The sequence below is a fragment of the Glycine max genome, chromosome 6 (assembly GCF_000004515.6).
Source record: "Glycine max cultivar Williams 82 chromosome 6, Glycine_max_v4.0, whole genome shotgun sequence".
Taxonomy (NCBI): Eukaryota; Viridiplantae; Streptophyta; class Magnoliopsida; order Fabales; family Fabaceae; genus Glycine; species Glycine max.
In genome coordinates this window covers 12,091,319-12,116,936 of record NC_038242.2, presented here as the reverse complement: position 1 = coordinate 12,116,936, position 25,618 = coordinate 12,091,319, and the positions used below count along the sequence as shown (strand labels likewise).

General features: G+C 35.3%; 4 protein-coding genes across 7 annotated transcripts; 1 reads left to right on the top strand and 3 right to left on the bottom strand.

Annotated features, from left to right (window-relative positions):
- Positions 1-910: 910 nt before the first annotated feature.
- On the bottom strand, positions 911-4,482 carry LOC100802967 (ribonuclease P protein subunit p25-like protein). 4 transcript variants are annotated; one of them, XM_014776451.3, is made up of 9 exons: positions 4,325-4,482; positions 3,967-4,089; positions 2,841-2,921; positions 2,662-2,750; positions 2,494-2,568; positions 2,109-2,170; positions 1,975-2,028; positions 1,646-1,822; positions 911-1,251 (listed from the first exon to the last, which is right to left on the bottom strand). In XM_014776451.3, the coding sequence occupies exons 2-9, from the start codon at positions 4,087-4,089 to the stop codon at positions 1,190-1,192; spliced, it is 723 nt and encodes a 240-aa protein (XP_014631937.1). In that variant the 5' UTR covers positions 4,325-4,482; the 3' UTR covers positions 911-1,189. The 4 variants fall into 4 exon arrangements, with proteins under 4 accessions (XP_014631937.1, XP_003526845.1, XP_006581745.1 ...); XM_003526797.4 differs by having other exon boundaries at positions 1,975-2,031; positions 4,325-4,481; XM_006581682.3 differs by having other exon boundaries at positions 1,975-2,031; positions 4,183-4,441.
- Positions 4,483-5,474: 992 nt separating this feature from the next.
- LOC100802446 (RNA-binding protein 39) lies at positions 5,475-12,718 on the bottom strand. The gene is made up of 13 exons (XM_003526796.5): positions 12,097-12,718; positions 9,922-10,000; positions 9,750-9,806; positions 9,340-9,395; positions 8,281-8,509; positions 7,974-8,060; positions 7,815-7,889; positions 7,649-7,729; positions 7,006-7,070; positions 6,743-6,932; positions 6,573-6,661; positions 6,336-6,450; positions 5,475-5,693 (listed from the first exon to the last, which is right to left on the bottom strand). Exons 1-13 carry the CDS (start codon positions 12,579-12,581, stop codon positions 5,652-5,654), a joined length of 1,650 nt encoding a protein of 549 aa, XP_003526844.2. The 5' UTR covers positions 12,582-12,718; the 3' UTR covers positions 5,475-5,651.
- Positions 12,719-13,620: 902 nt separating this feature from the next.
- Positions 13,621-18,026, bottom strand: LOC100801920 (protein LIKE COV 2). Its single transcript, XM_003526795.4, has 7 exons — positions 17,653-18,026; positions 16,570-16,622; positions 16,378-16,487; positions 15,719-15,886; positions 14,824-14,921; positions 14,178-14,304; positions 13,621-13,985 (listed from the first exon to the last, which is right to left on the bottom strand). Exons 1-7 carry the CDS (start codon positions 17,770-17,772, stop codon positions 13,885-13,887), a joined length of 777 nt encoding a protein of 258 aa, XP_003526843.1. The 5' UTR covers positions 17,773-18,026; the 3' UTR covers positions 13,621-13,884.
- A 2,685-nt stretch (positions 18,027-20,711) lies between these two features.
- On the top strand, positions 20,712-25,514 carry LOC547948 (ribonucleotide reductase large subunit B). Its single transcript, NM_001249537.1, is given in 17 exon segments — positions 20,712-20,971; positions 21,057-21,118; positions 21,211-21,298; positions 21,871-22,134; positions 22,264-22,504; positions 22,593-22,669; positions 22,780-22,950; positions 23,057-23,149; positions 23,246-23,395; positions 23,490-23,576; positions 23,706-23,870; positions 23,949-24,068; positions 24,224-24,426; positions 24,510-24,659; positions 24,737-24,884; positions 25,086-25,169; positions 25,254-25,514. Coding segments are annotated over 17 exon segments (2,427 nt in total). The 5' UTR covers positions 20,712-20,743; the 3' UTR covers positions 25,350-25,514.
- The last annotated feature ends 104 nt before the right edge of the window (positions 25,515-25,618 follow it).

Sequence of the window (25,618 nt, the reverse complement as noted above, 5' to 3'; positions counted from 1 at the left end):
CCGTTTTCGCAGCTTCCTTTCCATCGATTTCGCGGATCCCTTTACAATGTAGTCTGAGAATGATTTTGGCTCAAGGACTACCAGATCTACCTAAAGGAGTCTGTGTGAGCCCATGGTTCTGGACGCGCTCAAAAAGATCAAGAACGAGATCTAATAGATCAACCTCACCTTCCGTCGCTCGTGCCGCGAGGGGATCTGCTGCAATGACCACGACGATAACGATGTTACCGCACAAGTTTAATCAATTTTTTTTTGAAGAAAATTGAGATCTAGGGATTTATGAGCATAGTGGTCTCTTTTACACGAGAATTCTCTAACAAAGAAAGAAAACTGATGCCTCTCTGTAATATTAGGGCTCGAGGCCGACATTGACATTGGCTAGAGCCATACACCGAAATCGCGCTAGACTTCATCCTTACTTCTCCCATTGGTCTCTATCAGACTTCACTTTCTCAAATTGAACCAAAAACTTAATTACAAAACGGTCCAACTCTTACATTTATATAAGGACCAAATTGCAAAATTGCCTAACTATTTATCTATAAGTATCCAGTTTTTAACATTATTCAATCTCATTTAATCTCACCCGTCCAATTTTTTTAATATTATATCTTACGATTAGCCTTCATGGTCCACCGTAGAATCTACCTGAATTCATATGAAATCCTTGATGGTTGAAAACAAAGGTGATGCGCTAAAGTTGATGGTAGAATTAAAAAATTTACCTACAGACTATTTTTTTAGGTGCCATGACTCCCGCCCAAAATCTCAGTATACACAACAGAAATCAGACGCCCACTAATTGCATGTTTCAATTTTCATCGCTTGCTTTTTAAAAGTTTTCTTACAAAATTGACAAACAATAACATTTCTTCAATAAATTAAACCAGTAAACCAATCACACTAAATCAAACTTCGAAAGACCTTACTGCAATAACTCCTATTAAAAAATTTTACAATTGTGATTTTATGAGTCTTTAAACAAAGAAAAGATATCTAACTTACTCTACCCAACTTAGCAAAATTATAGTGGTTACAGGGGAAACAACTACATAATCAAAACTGCAGGAACATGGCTGCAACACCGACCGCTTCACATAATACCAAAATATAAGTAAATCTCACAAAATACTAAACAGAGAGGCAACATCTAATTTTAACATATACATGATAAGAAACAGCCACTTGATCAAGCAGGTGGTCCCCGGTCCCTTCCACGTCCACGACCTCTCCCCCTTCCACGTCCACGGCCTGCAAAACCATCAAACAAAAATTATACTAAGATGCCCACCACATCAAATAAAATTATACGAACATGTCCCCGCTCAGGTAGTCTAGGATGAGAACTCTAAAAGGCTGGAAACAAGAAGGAACAAAAGAGAACAGAGGAAATTAAAAAGACACAAACAGTCTATGAATTCAAATGAAGTAATTTTGTCCTGTTTCTTCTGTAGCCTGACTTAATAGGAAGCACCACGTAATGCAAATAGCACAGCAAAATATAAGACTTAAAACCGCAAATTCATTCAATATGCTGCTTCCAATAACTCGCATTACTTATCTGATAATACAAGAGCTGTAATTTAAGCAATAACAATCTATCTTCATCATCATGAAATCAAAATTTGAGGACTTGCATGCTTACCACGTGGGGGAGGTTGAGCATCATATTCACCATAGTCATAGTACCCAACTGGCTGCACACCATAGCCTCGTCCTCGTCCCCGAAAAGCACGCCCCCTTGCACGGCCACGCCCTCTTCCACCATAGCCACGCCCACCATCCCAATCATCACCATATTCCATACCCCCATTGTAAAATCCTAAGAACAGATTTTGCTCTCATAAGCAGCTTTTACATTTTAAAGAAACCACAAGAAAAACAAAAAAGAGTCCAAGAAAGCAATTATGACCATTTGAAAACTACAATACAGGAATCTACAGTGAATGAGGGAAACAAAGTCCTTATCAATACCTCTACCCCTGCCCCTTCCACGACCACGTCCTCTTCCTCGCATCCTTGGTGAGCCTTCTACATCAAATCATATTACTGTCAACATGCTACAAAATCCAGTCTTGAAACATTAAAAGAAAAACTTATCAACTCACCTCCTTCCTCTTCATATTCATTTAAAGGTTTTACTTGATCAACTGGAAGAGGATGTTGGTATCTGCATGAGAAAAGAAAAATTAAAATCTTGCAACCAGCGAACATAATTAAAAAGAACTCAATCAATCTCAACGGTGAATCTCCCCACTCCCCCCCACCCCAGGACTAATATCCCAGTTTCACTCCATGTGTAAACCACAGGTCTGATGGTCTGGTTAGATACTGTAACAAACTAACTGAAACACAAGAAAAATGATCTTTTTGCTAATTTTAACTAGTGATCTAGCAGCTTGTCTTATAAATAAATAGGCCTGTTAAAATACAAGCCATCAAACAACTACATTTAGAGATACAAATGTCATACAATATTACACAAGTTCTTACCCCGCGGATGACGTATCCAATTCTTTCTTTGACAAGGTAATTGTGATCATTGAAACATGGCGAGTAGTCTCCAAACTGGGCAAGTACAACACAAAACCAAAGGAATCACTCCCAAACACAGAAATTTAGTATTTGATAAGGTAGCATAGAAGAAACAAAAATCCATACGGAAGAAGGCCTTCTTCTAGTGGTTCCCATGTGTCAGTTATATCAGTTGATCCAATTTGGGTGTTTTGATGCAGACCAACAATCCTTCTCTGAAACAAGTAACAGAACCATCACAACTCACGAAAGTAAGATGAACAAGTGCAGGCCACCATATTCCATAAAGATATTGATCCTCCCACCTTGATCAGTTCAGCAATCATTACGGTCTTATTTATTGCACGTCCCATTGCTTTGAGAACAATTTCACTAGATCCTTTCTCCTATAGAGCAAGATAAAATGTTAAAAAATAGTAAAATATCCGTCGATTCTAGATAGATTGATACTTGCATGGATGGATCACACCAAAAACAAAAGGGACAAATCCTACCACCAGCAGAAAATCAATGTAAATGATGAAGTACACAGAATATAAATATAGAGAGATAGATAGGCCAAAGCAACGACAAGGAAGTGCTAAGAAGGACAATGATTATCCAGAAAATAAAATAACTTGCAGTTAGAGAGTACAATTTTTTCAGTCTATGTGAAATGAAAAGTCATCAAGCATCACAAACAAAAAAAGTAAAGGATTATCATCTTAAGGATTAGTTTGATGTAAGCTTAAAAACAGAGGTGAAAATATCATGAAACATATTTCTACAGAGAATTGTACATAGCTCTTTTGTTTTATCTCTTACACATCAGTCATGTTAATTCACCAGAAAACTTCACTGATTTTGCAAATTCTTGGTTTTAGTCATCGTTTTCTTCATTGATTTGATTGCCATTTCCCAAAAGTTCAACCCCCCACCCCTTCTGTTTATCAGATTCTTTACCAGATAATTGATTGTCAATTCACTCCCGTTTTGGTTTATGATTTTCTCACATTTTCCTATAATCATGTTTCAATGCTTTCAGATACACATTTAAATTTGAGTGATTAAGCCACTCCATTCTAAGACACGTGTGTGTGTGTGTGTTTGTGTGTGTGTGTGTGTGTGTGTTTGTGTGTGTGTGTGTGTGTGTGTGAGAGAGAGAGAGAGAGATTGTTTTTATTTGTGAACCAAGCGCATCTAATATTTAAGGGTTAATTAAAACTTAAATGTTAATTAAAACATAAAAATGACTCCTCGTTACAATTAACATTCCAAAGAAATTTCATTCCACTAACAGACGGCATTAATCCGATTGGACCTACCTACCCTAAGAAAAAGTATTTTCATGGAGTTAATTCAATAAACAGCGGGTTTGGCCCAATTTTTGGGTTAGACAAAAACATAAAGAGTTATTATCTGATTAAAAAAATGCACGAAATAGTAAGTAACCTGGAGGAGAGTGGTGGCGTAGGTGATGTAATTCCTCATCCTTCCTTGAGTAGTGACGCGTATCTCATTCTCGTTTATAGGAGTCTCTGCCTTGGGCTTCTCTACCCTCTGATACCTATCCATCTAAATCAAACAATACGGAAAAGCAAACTTCAGAAACAGAGAAAGATGAAATCAGAGGATGCTAGCTAGGGTTTAGAGAATAATCTATCTTACATGCAGTTATTGTGTGTTGTGCGTGCTAGTCTGGTTGCGTCACTCACTCTCTCTAAGTGCAGTTGACAGACACAGGTTTTGGGGATATGGGTTTGTGTTTGTGGTTTGAATTGAAATTTAGGGAGAGAGAAAGAGAGCGTACCTGGTGCGTTTGTTGTTGCACTCTCCCTGTATACCGAGCAGAGTAAAAAGGCTCGTGAGTAGGGCTATAACGTTGCGGTCTTATCGCCGAAGAGACCGCCAAATTAACTTAACCTTCTTCTTCCTCTTTCTAATTACAACAATGGGCTTTTTTCCCTTGGGCCTGCCTAATATTTAATATTTTTAGTCATCCACTGATTAGTATTTGTTTCATGTTATTTAATAGCGTAGTCAATTAACTACATTAAACATTTTCTCAAAAACACAATGAAAATGACAATTATTACTTTGTAAATACCTTTACATTTTCGTGCTACCTGAAAGCTATTTAATTTTTTTTTTTCTGTAGATGAACTAGCACATTGACAGCTTACAGTTGACTGCTAACTCGGATCAAATTTGATTTCTCATGCATATCTGTATCGCGAACGAAATCACTTTTTATACAATTTGTCTTTCAGATGAAAACCACACCATCCTCAACCTTCTCGTTCATATATTTAATAATCTTTCCAACATCTCTTCAATCATTATTTGTTTCTGTTAAAAACAATGTTTTAAAACTCAAGCCAATTATTAAATAATAAAAGTACTGTTTCACATATTATTAGTTTAACTACAGTTGAATCATACTCATATTGGTAATAATTAAATTTAGATTTTTAATATTATATATTTTGAGTGATAAAATCATCAAAAAATTAAGATATAAAAATATAAAATGTAAATAATTAAATTATGAGATAAACTAATAATAACTGACAAAATAATATATACCTTAAGGCTTAAATATGTATTTTTATTTATCTTAAATATTTTAAACTTTAAAAAAATGCAACGAACTAAGATTTTAATCAATTTTCACCTATTTTAACCGATTCTAAACCAATTCTACCTGCTCTTTAACATTTCTCACCAGTTCCGAAATAAGCAATTTAAAAAAAAAATTAACAGACCGGTTTAACCAGCCAGTCAAATTTGGTTTTTAAAACTATGCTAAACACAGATTATAGATAAATTCGTATCGTACAATTCGCTACACTACTTACATTCCCCAGCACAGTTGTATTTATCAATCAAACAATAGCGCTCACAAAGAAATGAACAAGATAAAAAGAGAAGGCACTATTGTAAAATAAAATACATTGAGATGGGAAAAAAATTACTGATCATGAATATCACACAACCTTGACAGTAAAATTTCTGTAAACATACATCTAATAGTGCAAGTTATGAATAAAATTTATAAACTAAACTCAATTTCAGAAACTAATGTGAGAAAAATAAGCAGATTGCCATCTGAGTCAACAAGTCTGTAAGTACTTTCTTCAAGCGTCACCTTTAAATTTGGTTTCATACATCTGAGGTAGCTGCAAATCAGAAACAACTATTCTTAAAATACCTATTTAAAAGAAAAGGGATGCAGCAAAACCACGAGCATGGTATTTAAGAATCAATTTAAGCACACCACTATTACACCAGCACATATAATAGCATTTGAATTTAATTTGACCAACTGAAAATTTCCTGTGCAACTCAAATTTTGCACTAACAATCTTCAGCACAGCACAATGAATTAAGTGCCCATCTGCTAGAAACTCAATACTAATACATTAAAGTCATTATCAGCAGCAGCATTGGTTCAACTGACAAGAACTAACAAGGATCAAAGCACTTCATTTGATTTTGAAAGGCTTGGGTTCAATTTCCACTACTTATCAGGTCAAATGACTCCCCAACCCATCAAGAGAAGGCACCCAATAAGCCAATCAAGTGTTTACCTATCACAAAGCAGATTACAAGATATCCCATGCGATTTGTTTAAATCATACTAGTATCCCATGTTTTGTAAATTAATATTAATCTCCTCAGTTTAAAATTTTCATCCAACAATGCCCGGTTTATAGACACAAACACTCCATAAAGACAGTTGAAATCAGCACAATTCTCACTGTAATGTGTTAAATTTGCAAATCTGAAGAAACAAAGTCCTCAAGACAGGAAACGCATACCATATAGATAGCAGATATCATTCTGCCTGCAAACCACCTTGTGTGCATTGCACGTTGAGCAGCACTTGCTGCTTCCACTGTTTCAAACTGCAAATACACAAAACCTGCACTTCTTCTGCATAGAAGATGAATCAATTATAAAATGGCAAGTACGCATAAAGTGTAAATGGGAAAATAAGATAACAGAAAGAGGGAATGAATCTTTTATGGACAAGGGCTACACATTCATAAACTTACTTGTCAACATAAATATGCTTCACTCGTCCATATTTGGAACACTCTTCTTCTACATCCTCTTTAATGTCTAGATCAAAATCTGGTTCGGTCTGCATCTTATAATATTTGATATTAGTACATTGTTGAATTAAATAGCAGAGGGTAATTTTAATCAATCAGTTAATCCTCACCTCAGTGTTTGGATCAAACATGTTCTTCAACAGTAAACACTCACTGGGGTTTCCAACAGGTTCAGTCACTGGGATAGGCATAATTTGTGTTGGGACAGCTGGTGCAACTGCTGGTACTATACCTGGATTACCAATAGGCATAATAGCCTGTTGAGCAGGAGATGACCCATTCGCAATGGGCAGACCAATGCTGCAATGTTTGGAATATGTTAAGAAAATGAACAAGTTTACAGAATATACTAGAGGAAAATCTTTAAACAAACCTTGCAGCAATGCCAGAGCGGTCCAGCTTCTGCATAAGCAATGCTCTTGATTGGGCATTTAAAGACTGTACACAGAAAAAAAAGTAGAATACATGAGCAAGAAACTAATCCCCAGGAATAGACTTAATTTGGCTGAGTTTTCTTAACCACCGCTACACTTCCCCAGAATCCCACATAGAAAAAAATGCAGTTTATGGCTGCAGAATAGGTGGAACTAAGCAGAGAAAAAAATTAAAAACTTCAGATTTAGAGCCAGATCAGGGAAAAGAAGAAACTTTAAAAGCACCTATTTCTAAGCCTAGTAAATATGCAAAAAAACAGGCACAACTAATAAGACATCCTTAGAATTTAATTTGTTCAACATTATCAATTTGTAATGCCTTCTCAACAACAACAAAAAAGCTATAATGCAGGTATCTATCATAGTAGCAAGCCAGTTGTCGAACTGCAAATATTTGAAGCTAGAATAATTAGTTACTAAAGTATTATTAAAATAAACAAAACTTCTGGTCAATCAAGCCAAGCTGAATAAAAAACCATTCACCCAAAATAAAATTATTGTACAATGAGAAATAAGTTTCAATGACAAACTTTCCTGTGGGAACCCAATTTTGTTTCAAGTTTTATACAAGTGAACACTTACCAATCCACCTTCATCATCATCAAAATCTGCAGATTTGGCAGTTGTATCTTGGTTTCCAACATGATCTGTTACAGATGAAACCTGTGTTCGATGAACAGCATTAATTACAAACTAAAGGACAAGCAAAGTGAGAAAAACAAATAGACCCACACAAAAACATTTCTACCTTTATAGTCCTGCCAGCAATTTCCAATTTTCCATTTAAACTCTGCGCAGCCTTGGCATGCTCAAGATGGGCAAACTGTTCCAGAAATAATATACAAAAGAGATAAGTAACATTATTATTGGAAACAATAGTTTTTGAAGTTAAGTGTTAGTAACAAACTTGAACAAACCCAAAGCCCTTGCAATGTCCCATCTCCAAGTCAAGAGGTAGTTGTACAATCTCTACCGGACCAAATGGCTCAAAAATCTGAGGAAAAAAAATATCAAATCATTTTATTTAATGTCTGACAGCAGATTGATTGCACTAAACCAGTTTAGAGAAAAGCTACTTAGTTGTTCACATGTTCTTAAGGGTATATTTAAATTGGTGTTTGGTTCTCAGTATTCATATTCCTAACGATGACTGGCACTTGGCAGTAATGAAATTTCAAGTAAAACATATTCACCAGACAACCAAATCCAAATACCTCTCTCAATTGACTCTCCGTCATGTTAAAGTGAAGGTTCCCCACATATAGTTTCCTGTCCACAGCTCCATATGGTCCTACTACTCCAGCAGCTCCACTGGTAGCATTAGATTGGACAAGGTTCTTTTCAGCCTCAGAAGGCTTGACCATTACAGGTTGTCCTAGAAGAAGTTGGCCAGAGAGAGCAATTGCCATTGGCACTGACATTGCATCATAAAACTCAATATACCTACATCATCATCAAGAACTTACATCAAGTTTTCAGAACTACAAAATACAAAGAGTTCAATCAAAACTTACAAAGCATGCAGCAAAGATGTAGAGAAACAAAAACTCTAGTTCAGACAGCTCAAGCTGAGAGTATCTTTTGATGCATCTAACTCATGTAAAGAAAATTTTAGCCTGACTTAATAAAAATACAAAACTAAAGCATATATTTCAATCAAGAGGGAATAAGACCATGAAAGAAGCAAGAGACCATAGGGAATCGCCAAGACAAGGAGGATAGTAACCAGCAAACAGCAACTCATATTCACTTATGTATGTGCATGTGAGCAAATCAATGCTAAGAAAGGGAACCCAACTTAAGGCTGGTCTGGTACTGCAACCACTGGTCACACAACTCTAAAGGCCAAACAGCACCAAATCCATATGGATATCATTCACACATCCACTACCACAGGCCACCCACCCACCCCAGAAAGTAGAAAAAAATTCCCTCCATATCAACCTTGTCGAGAAATATGTCATAACCAGTTCAAGAGATATAAATTGAAAAGGCTCAACAAAAGAAAGAAATCCTCACTGTGTATCACAAATGCAGAGGAAGAAAATCGGGAAAAGGACCAAAAAGAAAACCGGGATTATGTCATCTACCTTGAGTACGCAGCATGAATTGATTAAACATGAGTGCAAGGTATTCCCCCATCATCCCTCATCATTATCGCATTGCTAGTCCATTTAAGAATACAGTTAAACATGATTCTTGAAAGTTGATATCCTAATACCATAATAGTGCATGCACATGAAGAATAAATTGTTTTATAAGAAAGCACATACCCAACTCCTTTAGATCGTCTTGAGTTCCTATCCATGATCAGACGGACATCCCTCACCTGAAAATAAGGAACATTAGAAGTAAATAGAGGAATTATCACATCATAGAAGTCACCAGGTAGACTTAGATCTGAGCAAGCAAACAACTACATCCAGAGATTCAAAATATCCATATAACCCATTATTCACTCATCACACGTGCACAGACTGTTAAGCACAATAAAGTCACGGGAGTACTCAAAACTGAAGCCCCAAGCATAGAATACTGATTGTTATCAATATCAACTAAATCTACCATTTTACATCAGAAATAGCAAAGGTTCCAATGGAAACATAAGTCATCTCCCACTAGTAAAATAGTCAAACAAGTAGGAAAAAACAATAACTGTATGCAAAAATTAAAGACAACTGACCTTGCCAGCTTTTGAGAAGAATTCATAAGCATCCCTCTCCGATGCCTTTAAGGGCATCTGTAATCATCACATAGAAAATTGGCAATCATTAGAAAAGGATACTAAATGCCCTAACATATCAGATCTTACAATATTTATAACAAAATAAAAGGCCAATGACCAACCAATCAACCTGGTAAGCAAAAACAGTTCTCTGATCCCTTTCTGGATCTGCCTCGGGCTCCGCTGCCTCTTTTTTGTCCCTAAATCTCCTGCAATTCAAATTAAAATTTGGCTATAAGAAAATAAGCAGAGTAGTACATCAAATTTACACCTGATATTCAGATTGTATAATTTGTAACATAAATCCAAACAAACATAGCTAATGTTAGAGTTCAAAACAGCACCTAATCTTGAGAGGGGGTAATGTCTCAAACTCACAACTGTAGTCATTATTTCAAAGTATATTGTTAATATAACAGTCCAAAGTAGCATTTAATTCTATGATATCCATACACACCAGTGCCTCTGTTCAGTATTACCTTTTCCCAAATTCCTAATAAATTAGTAAAAATTATTGCCAGGTTCCTATTTCCTAACATTTAAAAGGTAGTGCACTCCTAGCTACTTGTGTACCGCAATACTTATCCCCATATTTATCAATCACAGGTAGCAGGACATAGCAGCCAGCTTTGAGAATGCAGCAGCAGGAAGTTTCCTATTTTAAATATTATTATAGTTATAATATTATAATTATATATTACACATAAATACTCTAAAAAAGTCAAAGGAAATCATAAACTTAAAGTAAGTCACAATCTATGAACACAGTCACCATCAACCTAGGAGCAACAAGAACATAGTAACAAAGTCAAAAAATGAGAGATGATGGTGAAATTAATAGAAAAAGAACACCACAAATAAGATAAAATTGGCAGAATGTAAACTAGGAAATATAAAGGAAGAAGAAAGCATGGAACACAAGGAAAAAAATAGTCCTGTGATGTATGAAGAAACAAAGCTCAAAACAGTCATAACTTTTTGTGGAATGGTCAAGGAAGAAGGGTTTCAAATCTTATTATGTATATGAAGTAAAAGAAAAGCATTAGAAAAAAGGGTAGAAATCACAATTTCACCCCAAAAACCCTAAACAGCATTATCAGGGGTAAAAAAGGGGTTTTGCAGCCTATATCATAGTAGCACTGCTATAGCCCGTGGAAATGGCCACTATTGAAATCCGCTCTGGTTCTATTTGAACCCCATAGCAACCTAGAGCCTCTCCACTACGCTATCAATGTTATCGATGGCAGAAGACGGCAGAACATGGTGGAAGGCCAAAATTTTGCCATGTAAACACGCCATTGCAGCCTATGGTGCCACCATAGTGAGACTTCCTTCACAAATTGCCTATATGAGGGTTGGAAAAAAAATCCACCTCGCCATTCCACCATGGCCGCCATTTAGCACTGCACACTATTGACTACTATGTTTATCCCTAAAGGAGAAACCCAATACTTACAATAGTTATGATATAGAGAAAATTTACATCTACATCTAGAATGGAAGGCATTTGATGATAAGAACACCTCACTCACATGATACAAACAACAATAAAAAAAATTCATGCTCAAAAAAGCTCTAGTTGGCTCTAGAAAAAAAAAAGTTTTGTTTACTTCCTAAAACAAAATACGGCTCTCAGTTACCTATCTCATCCCATCCTTTTTAAAAGAAAATGGATTGGATAAACCATCTAGAGGAGGTATGGACTATTAAGTTAAACACACAATCACGGACAACAGAATATCATACAAATGATATTATCTTGTGATTTAATTACTTTATTGTCTATGTTTATATATTCTATTATAATATATACTGTTGTCTCCATACCCATACCCTAGTATTTGAAAATATTGCCATACCAGTCAACCCATACTACTCAAGCCCGTACTCATGCAATTTAGCTTATGAGCATTGTCCTTAACATGCAATAACACCCTCCCCACAAAAAAATGATACAATAGAATACAGAAAAACAGCTGAGTCAATAACTAAAACTGCATTTAAAAGTTAAATAAGCAGGGAGCAAAAGGTACTGGGATAAGCTGAGCAAAGTAACAAATGACAAAAACTAATTCCATTAATTATAGGATAGGCCTGAAATGAAGTGTTATAATGCATACATAGCTGATAAGTTACAAGTTCATTGTTTCATTAACCATATTCATAACTTCACTACAAGTTAGCCAAGCCTGGGCATAAAACACTTGGCAGAGAACCTCATCTACGAGCAAAAAGAATTTTTTTAAAAAAAAAAAAAAAGAGAGAGAATTGGCAAAGAAGAAGGAAGATTAAGTGCATTCATTACCTGCTATCTCTGGTGTCGAAATCCCGTTCTCTTTCTCTTTCTCTCTCGGAACGACTCCTACTCCTCCGAGACCTCTCTCTCTCTTCCCGTTCCCGTTCCCTCTCCCTTCTTTCTCTTTCCCTCTCCTTCTCCTTCTCTTTCTCCTTCTCCCTCTTCTCCCTCTCTTTATCCTTTTCCCTCCGTTCCCTCCCTTTCTCTCTCTCCTTCTCCCTATCCCTATCCCTATCCCTGTCTCTGCTACTTCTCTCACCATCTCTATCCCTGTCCCTGCGGCGCTCCCTGTCGCGTTCTTCGCGGTCCTTATCCTTCTTGGAGCCGTTCTCTTCGTCGCCCCTGGACCTCTTGCTCTTCGTCTCTTCGATTCCCTCGTCGATCTCCTCGCGCTTCCTGTAGCTCCTCTCGCTCTCCTTCTTCTTCCGGCTGCTGTCGTGGTCCTCTTGCTCCTCCACTGTTTTCTCCAAGTAATCGTACTCGTCGAAGTCCATTGCTTTCGATTCTTGAATTCTAGGGTTTTGGGGTTTTCGCTGGTGGAGGAGATAGATAACTAGACGACGACGGGTTTGGTTGGCTATTCCGGTCTTCCTAATCTATAAACCTTACGAAAACGAACAAATAAAATAAACTGGGAAACAGGACATTTATATACAAGTGGACATCCACGCCAAATTTATCACCGTAATTAAAACGTCAAAAATAAGTCTACCATTACGTACTACAATTTTTTTTTAATTAAATTTAAAAGTTAATCAAGTGAACATTGAACAACATGGTGTTTGTTTCTTATTTTAATTTTCTTTTAAAATCACATGTATCCTGCACTCAAACTCAATCTATCTAATTAAGAGAGAATAACCAAAATCAATCTATCCACGGGTTTGGTTGTCACTTAAAATTTTCTTTGCACCAAGTTCTTTTTATACTTTGCCTTGCATACATATTTATAAATTCAAATAATATATATATATATATATATATATATATATATATATATATATATAATTTAAAAAATTGACAAGAAAGGTTTGGCTAATGATAAAAATAAAAATATAAACATTTAAAATATTTACTTGTAAATTAAAAAATATTAGTCTTTTTGGTGTGGTAAATTGACAATAGTTTATAATGTTAATTGAAGAAATTAAAGTATTGATTTAAAGTATTAAAATATCAATTAGATGACTTATTTAATGTAAAAATATTATTATCAAAATTCAAAAATATATGTATCATAAAAAAAGTTTGTATGAAAAATAAAATACAAACAAGAATTGCCCCGAACACTCAAACATATTATATAATCACAACGATAATGTTTTAAATTTGACCATCAAATAATTTTGCAATTTTTCTTTACGTATGCCTCTTTGTAAAGATGAAAAAACAATAATTCAACGTAGTTTTCCAAACAAACAGAAACATAAAATGTAATTTGGATAAACTTTACATCAATTATATTTAGATGGAGATTCTAAGTTCTTAACTATTAGGATTTGTAACTACTTAATGTTAATAACATGCAGCCAATTTGAACATATATTCATTATATTGGACTAATGGTACATAGTAGTTCATCTCTGTCAGACTGAGGCTGGGTGGAAAGGACATGTAGAACAAAAACAAGGGTATACTGGGTTACAAGTTTACAACTACAGCGTTACAGGGTACATTACTCTCATTAAAGAACTAAATATTAAACAACACTTTTATGTATCCAAATACATATTCCATTACAAGGAGGTTCAGACTATAATAATTTCCAACACCCACATGATCCGCAGGTCAAATCCTTTATCCAATTCTGTTCAAAGAAATTCTTTCATTCGGTCGAGTAGCCCTTTCCACCGGAGATATCAACTGTGGCATAGTCATCCCCCCGGAAACAATGATTTCTGTATCAGCAACAACATACACTATTGAATTAGAAGAAATGCAAATAATGGTTCAAGAATTTTAACATGCAGAAGTCAAATGACAAAGTTCTGATTTTCATTCAATATCTCTCCATATACATTCCTGAACGAGCATGATGTAACCTATATAAACAGTGTACTTGGTAATGAATCAACCAAAAGAGAACCTACCAATGCCTTCTCGAATGGAAAGATTTGGTCTTATAATATCTTTGGAATTAACCAAAAATATATCACCAATATATAGATGGTTCGTAGGTACAAAAACACTACAAAGCTCTTCATCTTCATTATCTTTCTGCGATGGAGGAAAAAAGATATAATCAATGGTTAAATATATCAAACAAAACAGAGAAACTAGTAGTTCCTCAGAAAATAACACAAAAATTCATTGGAGGATACACAATATATTGTGAGATTATCACTAAGCTGCTTTGAGATGAACACGAGACATAATGACAAATGCAAGTCCCTAATTTTTTACAAAAAATTAACTCTATAGAGAACACTTCAGTAAAACCATCATTAACCAGAGATGTACTATATAAACTCAATGCAAAACTTGTTAGACTTATATGCCTGCTTCAAATCTCACACACAGGCACCCTTCCATCACACGTTACTTTTATGGATTGTTCAACGGTGCTCTAGTGAAGGTGAATAATGTCAAAATGGACCACATCATAACATTACATTTTATGGCAGTTAAAGCATTATAAATAATAATAGAAATTGTTGAAGTTAATTTGTTATCAAAATAAAGAAAGGAAACCATCACAAGGTTGGCAAACAAATTTATAGCGACAGTACAGGGTACCTGTAGAGTAACAGTTGATGTAATAAATCCAAACGCATATTCACCAACACGCGGGTGACGGATAATTGCTACCTCTTTAAAGGCAGTGGTATTTTGATCTGAAAAGAAAATTTAAAAAAAAAATCATGACAAATGGTTACATCCTTGTCACCAATATTTGAAAATTGTCAATCTATCAAATATCAACAATAACTCACTGATTGGCAAGACATTTTGGCTTAAAAACAAGGCTGACAGGTAAAATCATAAGGAAAAACAATTAGAAGCATGCCTTCAATCTATAATAGCCTAATCAACCTTATTCATACCAAATGAGTAACATGACAGAGCTAATAACTATTAACTAAATTCAATTTATGTACCCAATTCAGTTAAGTGAATTTGTATCATGTTATCAATACTAAAAAATTTTCTACAATCACAATCACACATTCACCTTAACATTAGCACATTACTATTACAAATTCCCAACCAGTACAACACACCCATGACACCACCGTTGCCACAACTATCATAGTATCATCCTTTTAACCTCATTGTCCATACAACTGGAGAATACCATAATCGACCTAGTTTTGTTAGTTCTTATAGTACCTTTTCTTTTCCATCATCACATTTTCTGTTTAGTGCGACATGTTTTTATATGAAAAATGGTGAACTCAAAACTGACCAATAAACAGAGGATATTCTGCACTTTGCCATAATTTTATCGATGTCCCTGAAGGGAGCAGTTTGCCATAAAAAGCTACTTGAAAAGAAGTTATTTTTTCTATTGTAACATCACTATCTACCCAACCTATATGTGGCTTACTGCTCATCCATGTGAATTCGGACCCACCATCAAACTCTTTTCTGGCTAAATCCTAATTGGACTACGCAGTTATGTAGAGAATACCTGGAGATATTGCAGCACTAATCTGCTTGGATGCAGAGTATATATGCCTAACAAGGGGCATTCGCTTTATGAACCACTCTCCAATCCAGAAAACAGTGGCTCCCATCCATGACGAAACAAAAACACCAATAAGAAATACAAAAGCTAACGATGTCACAAAACCAAGTCCTGCACCAAAAACGAAGAGCCTTCACATTTTATACATCACATTCAAAACAAAGAGTAAGGTCAGGTACCAAGATCCAGATCATCCATCGGAGAGATTAAAAAATAAAAGAAGAAATATAAAAGGTTTAGCACCACCAATACTATTTGTGTGCTGATAGGAAAAAAAATAAATCAAAGAAAGCAGAGAAGAACAGGAATGAGGGCAATAAGATATCCTCTAAACCATTTAGAGCATAATTGAAATGAGTTCTTCCAGATTAGCCACTAAATTCTGATAACAATAATGCCTTCCTGCTCAATTGGTAAAACCATGAGTAGTCTATTATCTTTGAACTTTCAAGTTTATGCACTATATTCATTTATTTTGCTTTTCATGTTTCAGACATATGACATCTACAGTAGAACAATAAAAAATCCCTATTTGTAACTTCTGAGGAGGGAAAATATAATTATCAAAGCTGTGTTAATTGAAGGCAAAACAAATTACTCACCAAACACATCTATGCCGAGCCTGGAGTATATTGGACTAAAGAAACCATCAACAAACTGAATAAACCACCATGTAATGAAGAAGGTAACAGCAACTGGAAAAAGAACTACGCTGCAGATTCAAAACTAAATGAATAAGCACACCAACAATGATGATAAAATTAATCATCTCAATAAGTAGTTTTGTCCATTACCATCCAGTCATAAATTTCTTAGAGACCCAACTCTGGAGAACAAAGCAGCAAGCCTGAAACAAGTGCACAGAATGAGTCAACATCAAAACAAAAACAAATTTTCTCTTGAAAAAATATGAAACTTTGTAATCTATATATATCACACCAAACAGAAGCACGTTAGGCAATCATTGATTTATTTGTAAACTTCGATTTCATCATTTAGAACTTCTTGTCACAAAAAGGAAGGTGATCATTTTTGTTCGCAAAAAGGCTCACACTAAATCAGCCCAGAATTCCAGCATCCAGCAGTCATGTGTCCTTTACTCCTTTTTATGAGGCATCTATAGTGCAGGAAAACAGGAAAAGTGCAATTCAATCAATTATGATCACGTTTTAATTTTTTGTGACTTGATATTTTTAGTGTGAATCAATTTAAATATTTTATTCAGATATTATAGGTAAGGACAACAAAGCAAGGAGCAAATCTTGCTCCTCAGAGAAAATAGCAAGCAAAATCCGCAACATCACCTTACCAAATAAATTAGAAAATCAACTTCAAGACCCTTACCAGTTAGAACTTAACAGAGACTATTGTTACTGCATTGGTCTCACTAAAATTTGTAAGAAAAAATAAACAACAACTTCACACGAGAGGAAATGCAAACCAAAATAAAAATTGGACCAAACTCTCCTGCTTAATATTCTAGGAAAATTCTCAAAGCTAAAATTTGAACTATTTCATTTGTCTCTCCACTTCGTCAAGTGCTGCAAATGCAGATCCCTCATGCAGCCAACATGATTAATTACAAAACATATGATTCTAGGTTCAAACGTTTTTCTACTTACATTAAGATTACGAGCAAAATGATCTCAACCCATCGTAGCCGCAACAAAACCACTATTCCTCAGCCCAGAAAAATGGGTTGACTTGTGGTCTATCGATATCCACCGAATAAATATATAAAGAAAATATAAAATGATACCGAGAAGCAAGATCCAACAACCTAGCCCTAATTTAAAGGGTAAAAAAACAATATAGGAAAATTTAGAAAAAGAGAAAAAGAGAGAGAGAAATTAAGTGAAAAAGAGAATGAATTGGACCCTGCGAGTGGAAGAGTTGGGCGAGCTTAGTGGAGACTTGGCTGGGTCTTCGGGATCGTCGCGAGATGCATTGTCCCCTTGACTAAGAGGAATTGACGTTGATTCTTTTTCTTCTGCCATCTTCACTCTTCACACCTTCAGATTCTAACGATGATAAACAGTACCCTAAAACTAGGCAGATAAAATAGTAGAATCAGAATGGAAGCCTAATTTGGCTTCCAAAAATTCCAATATTATCACTGTCTTGTCTTGGATACTAAGCAACACTCACTTGCTCTCTCTTCCTTTCCTTCACTGGATAAATGATAAATCTCATTACCTACCATGACTGAAAATAATTGGTGTGTCACAAGTGACGTGGTTTTCGAGGATGTGTCCCTTTTCTCTACGCTTTATTATTTTTCCTTTTTATTTCTTTTCTCTAAGGTTTATTATTTTTCCTTTTTATTTCTTACGTACATACAATTTCAGTTATTTTATTTTTTAAAATATGTAATTTTATTTTTTTATTTTGGAATATAAAATTTGGTTTCTTTATTTTTTAAAATCTATAATTTTAGTCTTTATTTTAAAATAAAAATATTTAATCTCTCATTATTATAAAATTTAGATTAAGAAAATATGAAATAAATTAAATAAATAATCATATATCTTATGTGACATTATTAATTTCTTATTAACCATCACCTTTTGAATTTGTTAGAGGATTAAAAGTACGAATTTTAAAAATATGAAAACTTATTGATTTTATTTTAAATTATGAAAATCAAAATTATAGATTTTAACAAGAAAAATAAAATTACATTTAAATTTTTTAAGTAAGAATATTAATCAACCAAAAATTTTACAATAACTCATATACTTTCTTACTCAAATATACTTTTTTGATTTTTTTTTTATTATTCTTTTCTAGACTACATATATTATCTATATCCTTGCACGATGTAATTATGTTCAAAGATAAAGACTGTTATGTGTCTCTAAATATTTGAGATAATTAATACATATAATATCTATATCTTTTTTCCAGTATGTAATTATGTTCAAAAGACTATTATGTGTCTCTAAATATTTGACATAATTTTATACCAGTTAAGTCATACATACGTGATTCATTTTCTTCATGTTGTTTTCATTTTATTTTTGCATTTTCTTCAATCTAATCTTAGTAATCTATATCTGATGGTCTTCTTTTTTTTTTTTTGTATATATAGGAGGAGAAAAAGCAAAACTAATTACATGCCTTGAAGAAAAGCCACACTTGCAGCATCAGCTAACAAATGCAGACTAAGTTGAGAAGGCGGCAAATAAAAACTCGGCACATTGATTGCCTTCTCTGGGTAGGTATGTGAAAGATCTGGACATTCCAATGATGTTGAAGATCAGAGTTGCATACTGATGGCAGCAATCAACCTGGCCATGAATGAGATCAATAGAGTGCAAGGAATCCAAATAACATATCAACTTCTGGAACCCCTTACTCCTAGCTAATTTTAACCCTTCATGAATGGCCAACAGCTCCACAAAAAGAATATCATGATGTTTTTTATAATATGTTTAATCAATTCAGTTTGATCCTCTTAATTCATAAGTTGTTCTAATCAGCCCAACATAACCCAGTTGTATTTTTCTTTTCGTTAAAAAAGACAATGGTGAGATACAATTGTATGATAGACCAAACAAATACAAAATTTTATGAAAAATTTAAATATATATTTAGTCTTTCATGTTTTTAATTATATTTACTTTGATCTCTTATCTTTTTAGAAGTTGAATTTAATCTTGTTTTAAAATATAATTTTAAATATTTTTTTTACTAATTTGAGACCTGAAATGTGTCTCACTAGACTTGGGATTCTTGGGTGTGGAGGGAGAAGAAAGAAAGTTTTGGTGAGCTGTGGAAAGTATCAGTGATACCTAAGGCGGCACATTTAGTTTGGCGTCTCTTCTCTAATGGTGTTGCCATCAAAGTGAATTTGCAGAGACGAAATGTCCACATTGGTGAGGTGAGCTGTCCTTAGTGCAATGAACAACCAGAATCGACCTCTCACTTATTCCTTCATGTGCAAGACGGCTCGGAGGTGTGGGAAGGGGTATTTACGGTAGTACACTGCAAGCCAGAAAATCACTTTTTGCAGCAGCATTGGTTACCCAGTTATGAAGCACTGCAAGCCAGAAAATCACTTTTTGCAGCAGCATTGGTTACCCAGTTATGAAGCACGGACATCCAAGTTCTTTGTCGTGTTTGGTGTCCGACACGACACCGACACTGATGTTCATGTCTGGATCGAGTTTGATGTGTTTAAAAGATGTCCACGTATTCATATCCGTGTAGTGTCGGTGTTCCTTAGTTACTAAGTTTCGGAAAAGCTCATATGCATAGAGTTGTTAAACATATGTCAAAGTTATATGCATAGAGTTGGTTAAACACAAGGGGGAAAGGAGGAAGGTTCTCGTTTTCTGACTGGCTTTTGCACCCTATCCAATGTCTTAAGTAATTATCATTGTGACTGGGAGCATTTTAGTGGGGGGAGCTGTTATCTGTGTGGGTTCCTTTGTAATTAACAGCTTTTTATTTTGTTTCGTGTTTAGTATTTGACTTGTTTGGCATGTCAGTACTTTAAATTTTTGGGTTTAAAACTCAGTACTTTAAATAAAAATTTTGGCGCAATTTTATGGACAGTTATTACGAACATCCCTCCTACATGACCCCACAAAATGAAATTTAAAAGCAGAAAAGAAAAGTGCCTAAGAAGGCTTATCTAACAGTCGTCGAAACATTCAGGCCCATCAATCCAACGGTTGTAGCGAACCCAAGCCGCGCCTAGTTTCGCTGGTATTTGCAAATGGCATTGTCCTTATTTAAAGTTTAAAACGAACCATAATAATTTACAAAGAAGTGGATCCCACAGCCAGGTCCACCCTCAATTACCCGCCACCCAAACACAAGAAAAGAGGCGTTCAAAATAAATAGCGGGAAATATTCAAAATCGAACCCTAATTTGACGCCTATATAATTGACGCCATTGTCCCTTATCTTAGACGCGCCAAACCTGTTCTCACTTCACACTCCATCACCAGATATCACAAAATGTATGTCGTAAAGAGGAACGGGCGGCAAGAGACGGTTCACTTCGACAAAATAACCGCGCGCCTCAAGAAGCTTAGTTATGGCCTCAGCTCCGATCACTGCGACGCCGTTTTGGTCGCTCAGAAAGTCTGCGCCGGCGTTTACAAAGGCGTCACCACCAGCCAACTTGACGAATTGGCCGCCGAAACTGCTGCCGCCATGACCGCCAACCATCCCGACTACGCTTGCGTTAGTTTCCTCAATTTTCTGGTCAATTGGTTGAAATTGTGTGTTTTGGATGGATTGTTCTAAGTGATTTTGTTTTTTGTTGCAGTTGGCTGCTAGGATTGCCGTTTCGAATCTGCACAAGAACACCAAGAAGTCGTTCTCGGAGACGTGAGTGTGAATGGAAATTGTAATTGCGTTTTTAATTTGTTTTTGTTAGCGTTATTTTGTGTGGTTAAAACTTGGAATTGTGGTGGATTCAGGATCAAGATCATGTACTATCATTTTAATGAGAGATCTGGGCTGAAGGCTCCTCTGATCGCCGATGATGTTTATGAAATAATTATGAAGGTACTTTTTATGCATTTTAGGGATAAATTGTTATATGTTCCACTACTACTATGTGTCCACGGTTCCAATTAGTTTTTATATGACAAAAAATTGACTTTAATTTACAATAAATGGTTAATAAAATTTGATTGTATGTGATGTGTAGATTGTTTGAGATCACGGTAGTTTGAAACCATGAAATAAATTCTCGTATTGTAGGTATTTGTTAGGATGTCTAACACGTTTCATAATTATAAAGAACGTGTGGGTATTGAGTGTAGATCAGTCTATTAGAGGATGGTTTTAATTGCTGGTTTAATTATTTATTTGGTTCCCATAGTTCCAAAATCTTTCCTTTTCAGTCTCTATACTTTCAAAATATTTCATTTCAGTTTCTACGCATGCCATTTTTAATCCATTTTAGCATGTAGGGACTAAAATAGAGTTTCTTGTAACTATAGGGACAAACAAGTAGTTAAATCTTAATTTTTGTGATTTATTTATGGTTTGAAATTCTTTAAGTTGTTGTTTGGCTGTTGTTCTTTTGTGTGTGAAGAAATAATCTTTTATTATTATTTTGTGTTTGGCTGTAGAATGCTGCTCGTCTAGACAGCGAGATAATCTATGACAGGGACTTTGACTATGATTATTTTGGATTCAAAACCCTTGAGAGGTCTTACCTCTTGAAGGTTCAAGGGCAGGTTTTGGAAAGGCCTCAACACATGTTGATGAGGGTTGCTGTTGGGATTCACAAGGATGACATAGATTCTGCTGTCAAAACTTACCACATGATGTCTCAACGATGGTTCACCCATGCATCTCCGACACTTTTCAATGCTGGAACACCTAGGCCTCAAGTATGTCTGCATTTTATTATTCCCTTTTGAAAGTATTATGTTTTGTCTGTCTTTTCTTGTTTGTAATAATGCATTAGTGATTTGATGATCTGGGCTCTTATTTAAGCGAGTGTTCATATGAATTTGCAGCTGAGTAGTTGCTTCCTTGTGTGCATGAAAGATGATAGTATAGAGGGGATATATGAAACTTTGAAGGAGTGTGCTATCATCAGCAAATCAGCTGGAGGAATTGGTGTCTCTATTCATGACATTCGTGCTACAGGCAGTTATATTCGTGGGACAAATGGGACATCCAATGGCATTGTCCCGATGTTGCGTGTGTTCAATGATACTGCCCGCTATGTTGATCAGGGGGGAGGCAAAAGGAAAGGTAGATTATTTATAAGCAATTCCTATGTTTCATGGCTCCTTGTAAGTTGCTTCTCTTACCTGTATGTATGATTATGCTCTTCTTTTAGGTGCATTTGCTGTGTACTTGGAGCCATGGCATGCTGATATGTTTGAATTCTTGGATTTAAGGAAAAATCATGGGAAGGTATGATTGGCTGAGCTTAATGGTGGTGGTAACAATGTACTTTGACTGTCATCAAGGAGTTGTTTTAGCATTTTTTATTCTTATCACTGTATTGGTGTTATTTTTTGTAGGAAGAGCATCGTGCTCGAGATCTGTTTTATGCTCTCTGGGTGCCTGATCTCTTTATGGAAAGAGTTCAGAGCAATGGCCAATGGTCTTTGTTTTGTCCCAGTGAAGCACCGGGTTTGACAGATTGTTGGGGTGAGAAATTTGAGGAGCTTTATCTTCAATATGAAAGAGAAGTAAGTTCATTCTTCACATGCAAATATTGTTGGGCCTTTCTTGAAGTGCTTTTACTTGTTAGTTATTAGTGCTTTGTTTTTACAAAATATATTTTATAACACGTAGGGAAAAGCAATGAAGGTTGTCCAGGCACAGAGCCTCTGGTTCGAAATTCTGAAGTCACAGATAGAAACCGGAACCCCCTACATGCTTTTTAAGGTGGTGTTCTTAGATGTCTTTGACTTTCCTCATGAGATTTTGTATTTATTGTTTTCACCCGTTGAGTAATTCCAGCATTTTTGTTTACACTACTAGGATACTTGCAATAGGAAAAGCAATCAACAGAATTTGGGTACAATTAAATCGTCAAACTTGTGTACTGAGATAATTGAATATTCAAGTCCAACTGAAACTGCTGTGTGCAATCTGGCATCAATTGCACTACCACGATATGTAAGAGAAAAGGTATGACATCTCTTGGATGCTGTCTATGGGGCTCACGTTTTGTTTTGGACCAATTTTTTTTTTCATGATCTAAATATTTTTTTCCTTACTACAGGGTGTACCAATGGAGTCCCATCCATCCAAGCTTGTTGGAAGCACATGCTCTGGAAATCGGTATTTTGACTTTGATAAACTAGCAGAGGTATAATTCTAGTTAACAAAGCAAATATTCTGTGTTTTAACATTTGTATTTTACCTAATTGACATTATTATTGTATACAGCTAGACTTGTGATGGTTTTATGCTTGTTTTTCTTTTTGATTAATGACAGATTACTGCACTGGTCACAACAAACCTGAACAAAGTAATTGATGTTAATTACTACCCAGTTGAAAATGCAAAACGGTCAAACTTGCGGCACAGACCAATTGGTATTGGAGTACAGGGTCTTGCTGATACTTTCATACTCCTTGGCATGGCATTTGATTCACCAGAGGTAAATCTACTTCAAGGGCTTCTGTTTATATTCGTTTTATTTCCACTTCATATGATAGTTTACTTGGATATTATGCAGGCTCAGCAGTTAAACAAGGAGATATTTGAGACTATATATTATCATGCTCTAAAAACTTCATGTGGTTTGGCTGCAAAGGAAGGTCCCTATGAAACATACAGTGGTAGTCCTATAAGCAAGGTATATAATGGTTTTCAATGCCCTCCGATTGAAGTCCTGAGTGAAAGTATTTATACAGCATAGTTTTTATCTGATGTAATAGCATTCGTATGCACATGCAACTTATGCATCCAAGATATTTTTACTTGCTTAGGTGATTTTTTTGTATTGCTCAGGGAATTCTTCAGCCGGACATGTGGGGTGTGGCACCCTCAAATCGTTGGGATTGGGATGCACTTCGGGAGATGATATCAAAGAATGGTGTGAGAAACTCACTTCTCGTGGCCCCTATGCCTACTGCATCTACTAGCCAGATTCTTGGAAATAACGAGTGTTTTGAACCATATACTTCAAACATATACAGTCGTAGAGTTTTAAGGTTTGCTTTTTCATCCCATTTTTTCTGTCTTGGTGTACTATTGCCTCATGATCCTATCTTACTGGGCTACTGTTTGTTTCTAGTGGTGAATTTGTTGTTGTGAACAAGCATCTTCTTCATGACTTGACTGAAATGGGACTGTGGTCTCCTACATTAAAGAATAAGATTATCTATGAAGATGGCTCAGTTCAGAAAATTCCAGAAATACCTGCTGACCTGAAGAATATATACAAGTATGAGATTTATGATTTCTAAAATAACTAAAATTTTGCTTCAATATATTCAGTCTAACTAAATTTTGTATGAGCAGAACTGTTTGGGAGATTAAACAAAGGACATTGGTAGATATGGCTGCTGATCGAGGATGCTACATAGATCAGAGCCAAAGCTTAAATATTCACATGGATCAACCCAACTTTGGAAAACTGACTTCCTTGCATTTTTATGCATGGTCCAAGGTAGCAACACAGTACTTTTGCTTGCCTGTGAAGTGAGATAAATTTATGTAATATGTGCAAATATACAGTTGGGTTTAATTGTTTTATGTTGTCTATTTTGTTTCTTTGCTGGCTTATATTATTCTTTACACACACAAAGTTGGGGAATTTTATGCCAAATGTTTGCTGATCAATGTTTTGTTTTTTGTTTGGTCATTAAAGGGTCTAAAAACTGGAATGTATTATCTTCGATCACGTGCTGCAGCTGATGCTATTAAGTTCACCGTTGACACCTCTGCTCTCAGAGTAATAAGAATTCATTATTATCAGGTTTTGCATTAATGTGATTTGCACATTTTTTTATGTGAAATATTTTTGCTGTGAATGCAGGAAAAATCCAATGTGGAGGATGATGATAATACAAAAATGGCACAGATGGTGTGCTCTTTAACAAACCGTGACGAGTGCTTAGCTTGTGGGAGTTGAAATGTTTCAAAAGTAATGCTTTCATTAGAGGCGACAAAGATAAATCACGTGTTAATCTATAGCTTTTTCAAAGCTTTGAACATAGTTGTCATCAATATCATTTGTATTCTTGCATATCCTTGTATCAGATTTATTTACTCAGTAGTATAAATACCAAGTCAGTTAGAATATGTTCATACGGAAATTGAATCCAGATAATCATATTATCAAGTCCAGTCAGAAGATGAAAATAATTTATTTCCCAATGGTTCTATCATGATAGATAATTT

Coding starts and splice junctions, on each gene's coding strand:
- LOC100802967 (XM_003526797.4), bottom strand. CDS start 4,089: ATGGATAGGTATCAGAGGGTAGAGAAGCCCAAGGCAGAGACTCCTATA. Junction 2,569..2,661: donor CTAGAAGAAGGCCTTCTTCC/GTATGGATTTTT, acceptor GTACTTGCCCAG/TTTGGAGACTACTCGCCATG. Junction 1,823..1,974: donor TGGAAGGGGCAGGGGTAGAG/GTATTGATAAGG, acceptor ATCTGTTCTTAG/GATTTTACAATGGGGGTATG.
- LOC100802446 (XM_003526796.5), bottom strand. CDS start 12,581: ATGGACTTCGACGAGTACGATTACTTGGAGAAAACAGTGGAGGAGCAA. Junction 8,061..8,280: donor CGGAGAGTCAATTGAGAGAG/GTATTTGGATTT, acceptor TTTTTTCCTCAG/ATTTTTGAGCCATTTGGTCC. Junction 6,451..6,572: donor AAGCATATTTATGTTGACAA/GTAAGTTTATGA, acceptor TCTTCTATGCAG/AAGAAGTGCAGGTTTTGTGT.
- LOC100801920 (XM_003526795.4), bottom strand. CDS start 17,772: ATGGCAGAAGAAAAAGAATCAACGTCAATTCCTCTTAGTCAAGGGGAC. Junction 16,488..16,569: donor AAGAAATTTATGACTGGATG/GTAATGGACAAA, acceptor TTGAATCTGCAG/CGTAGTTCTTTTTCCAGTTG. Junction 14,305..14,823: donor CATCAACTGTTACTCTACAG/GTACCCTGTACT, acceptor CCTCCATCGCAG/AAAGATAATGAAGATGAAGA.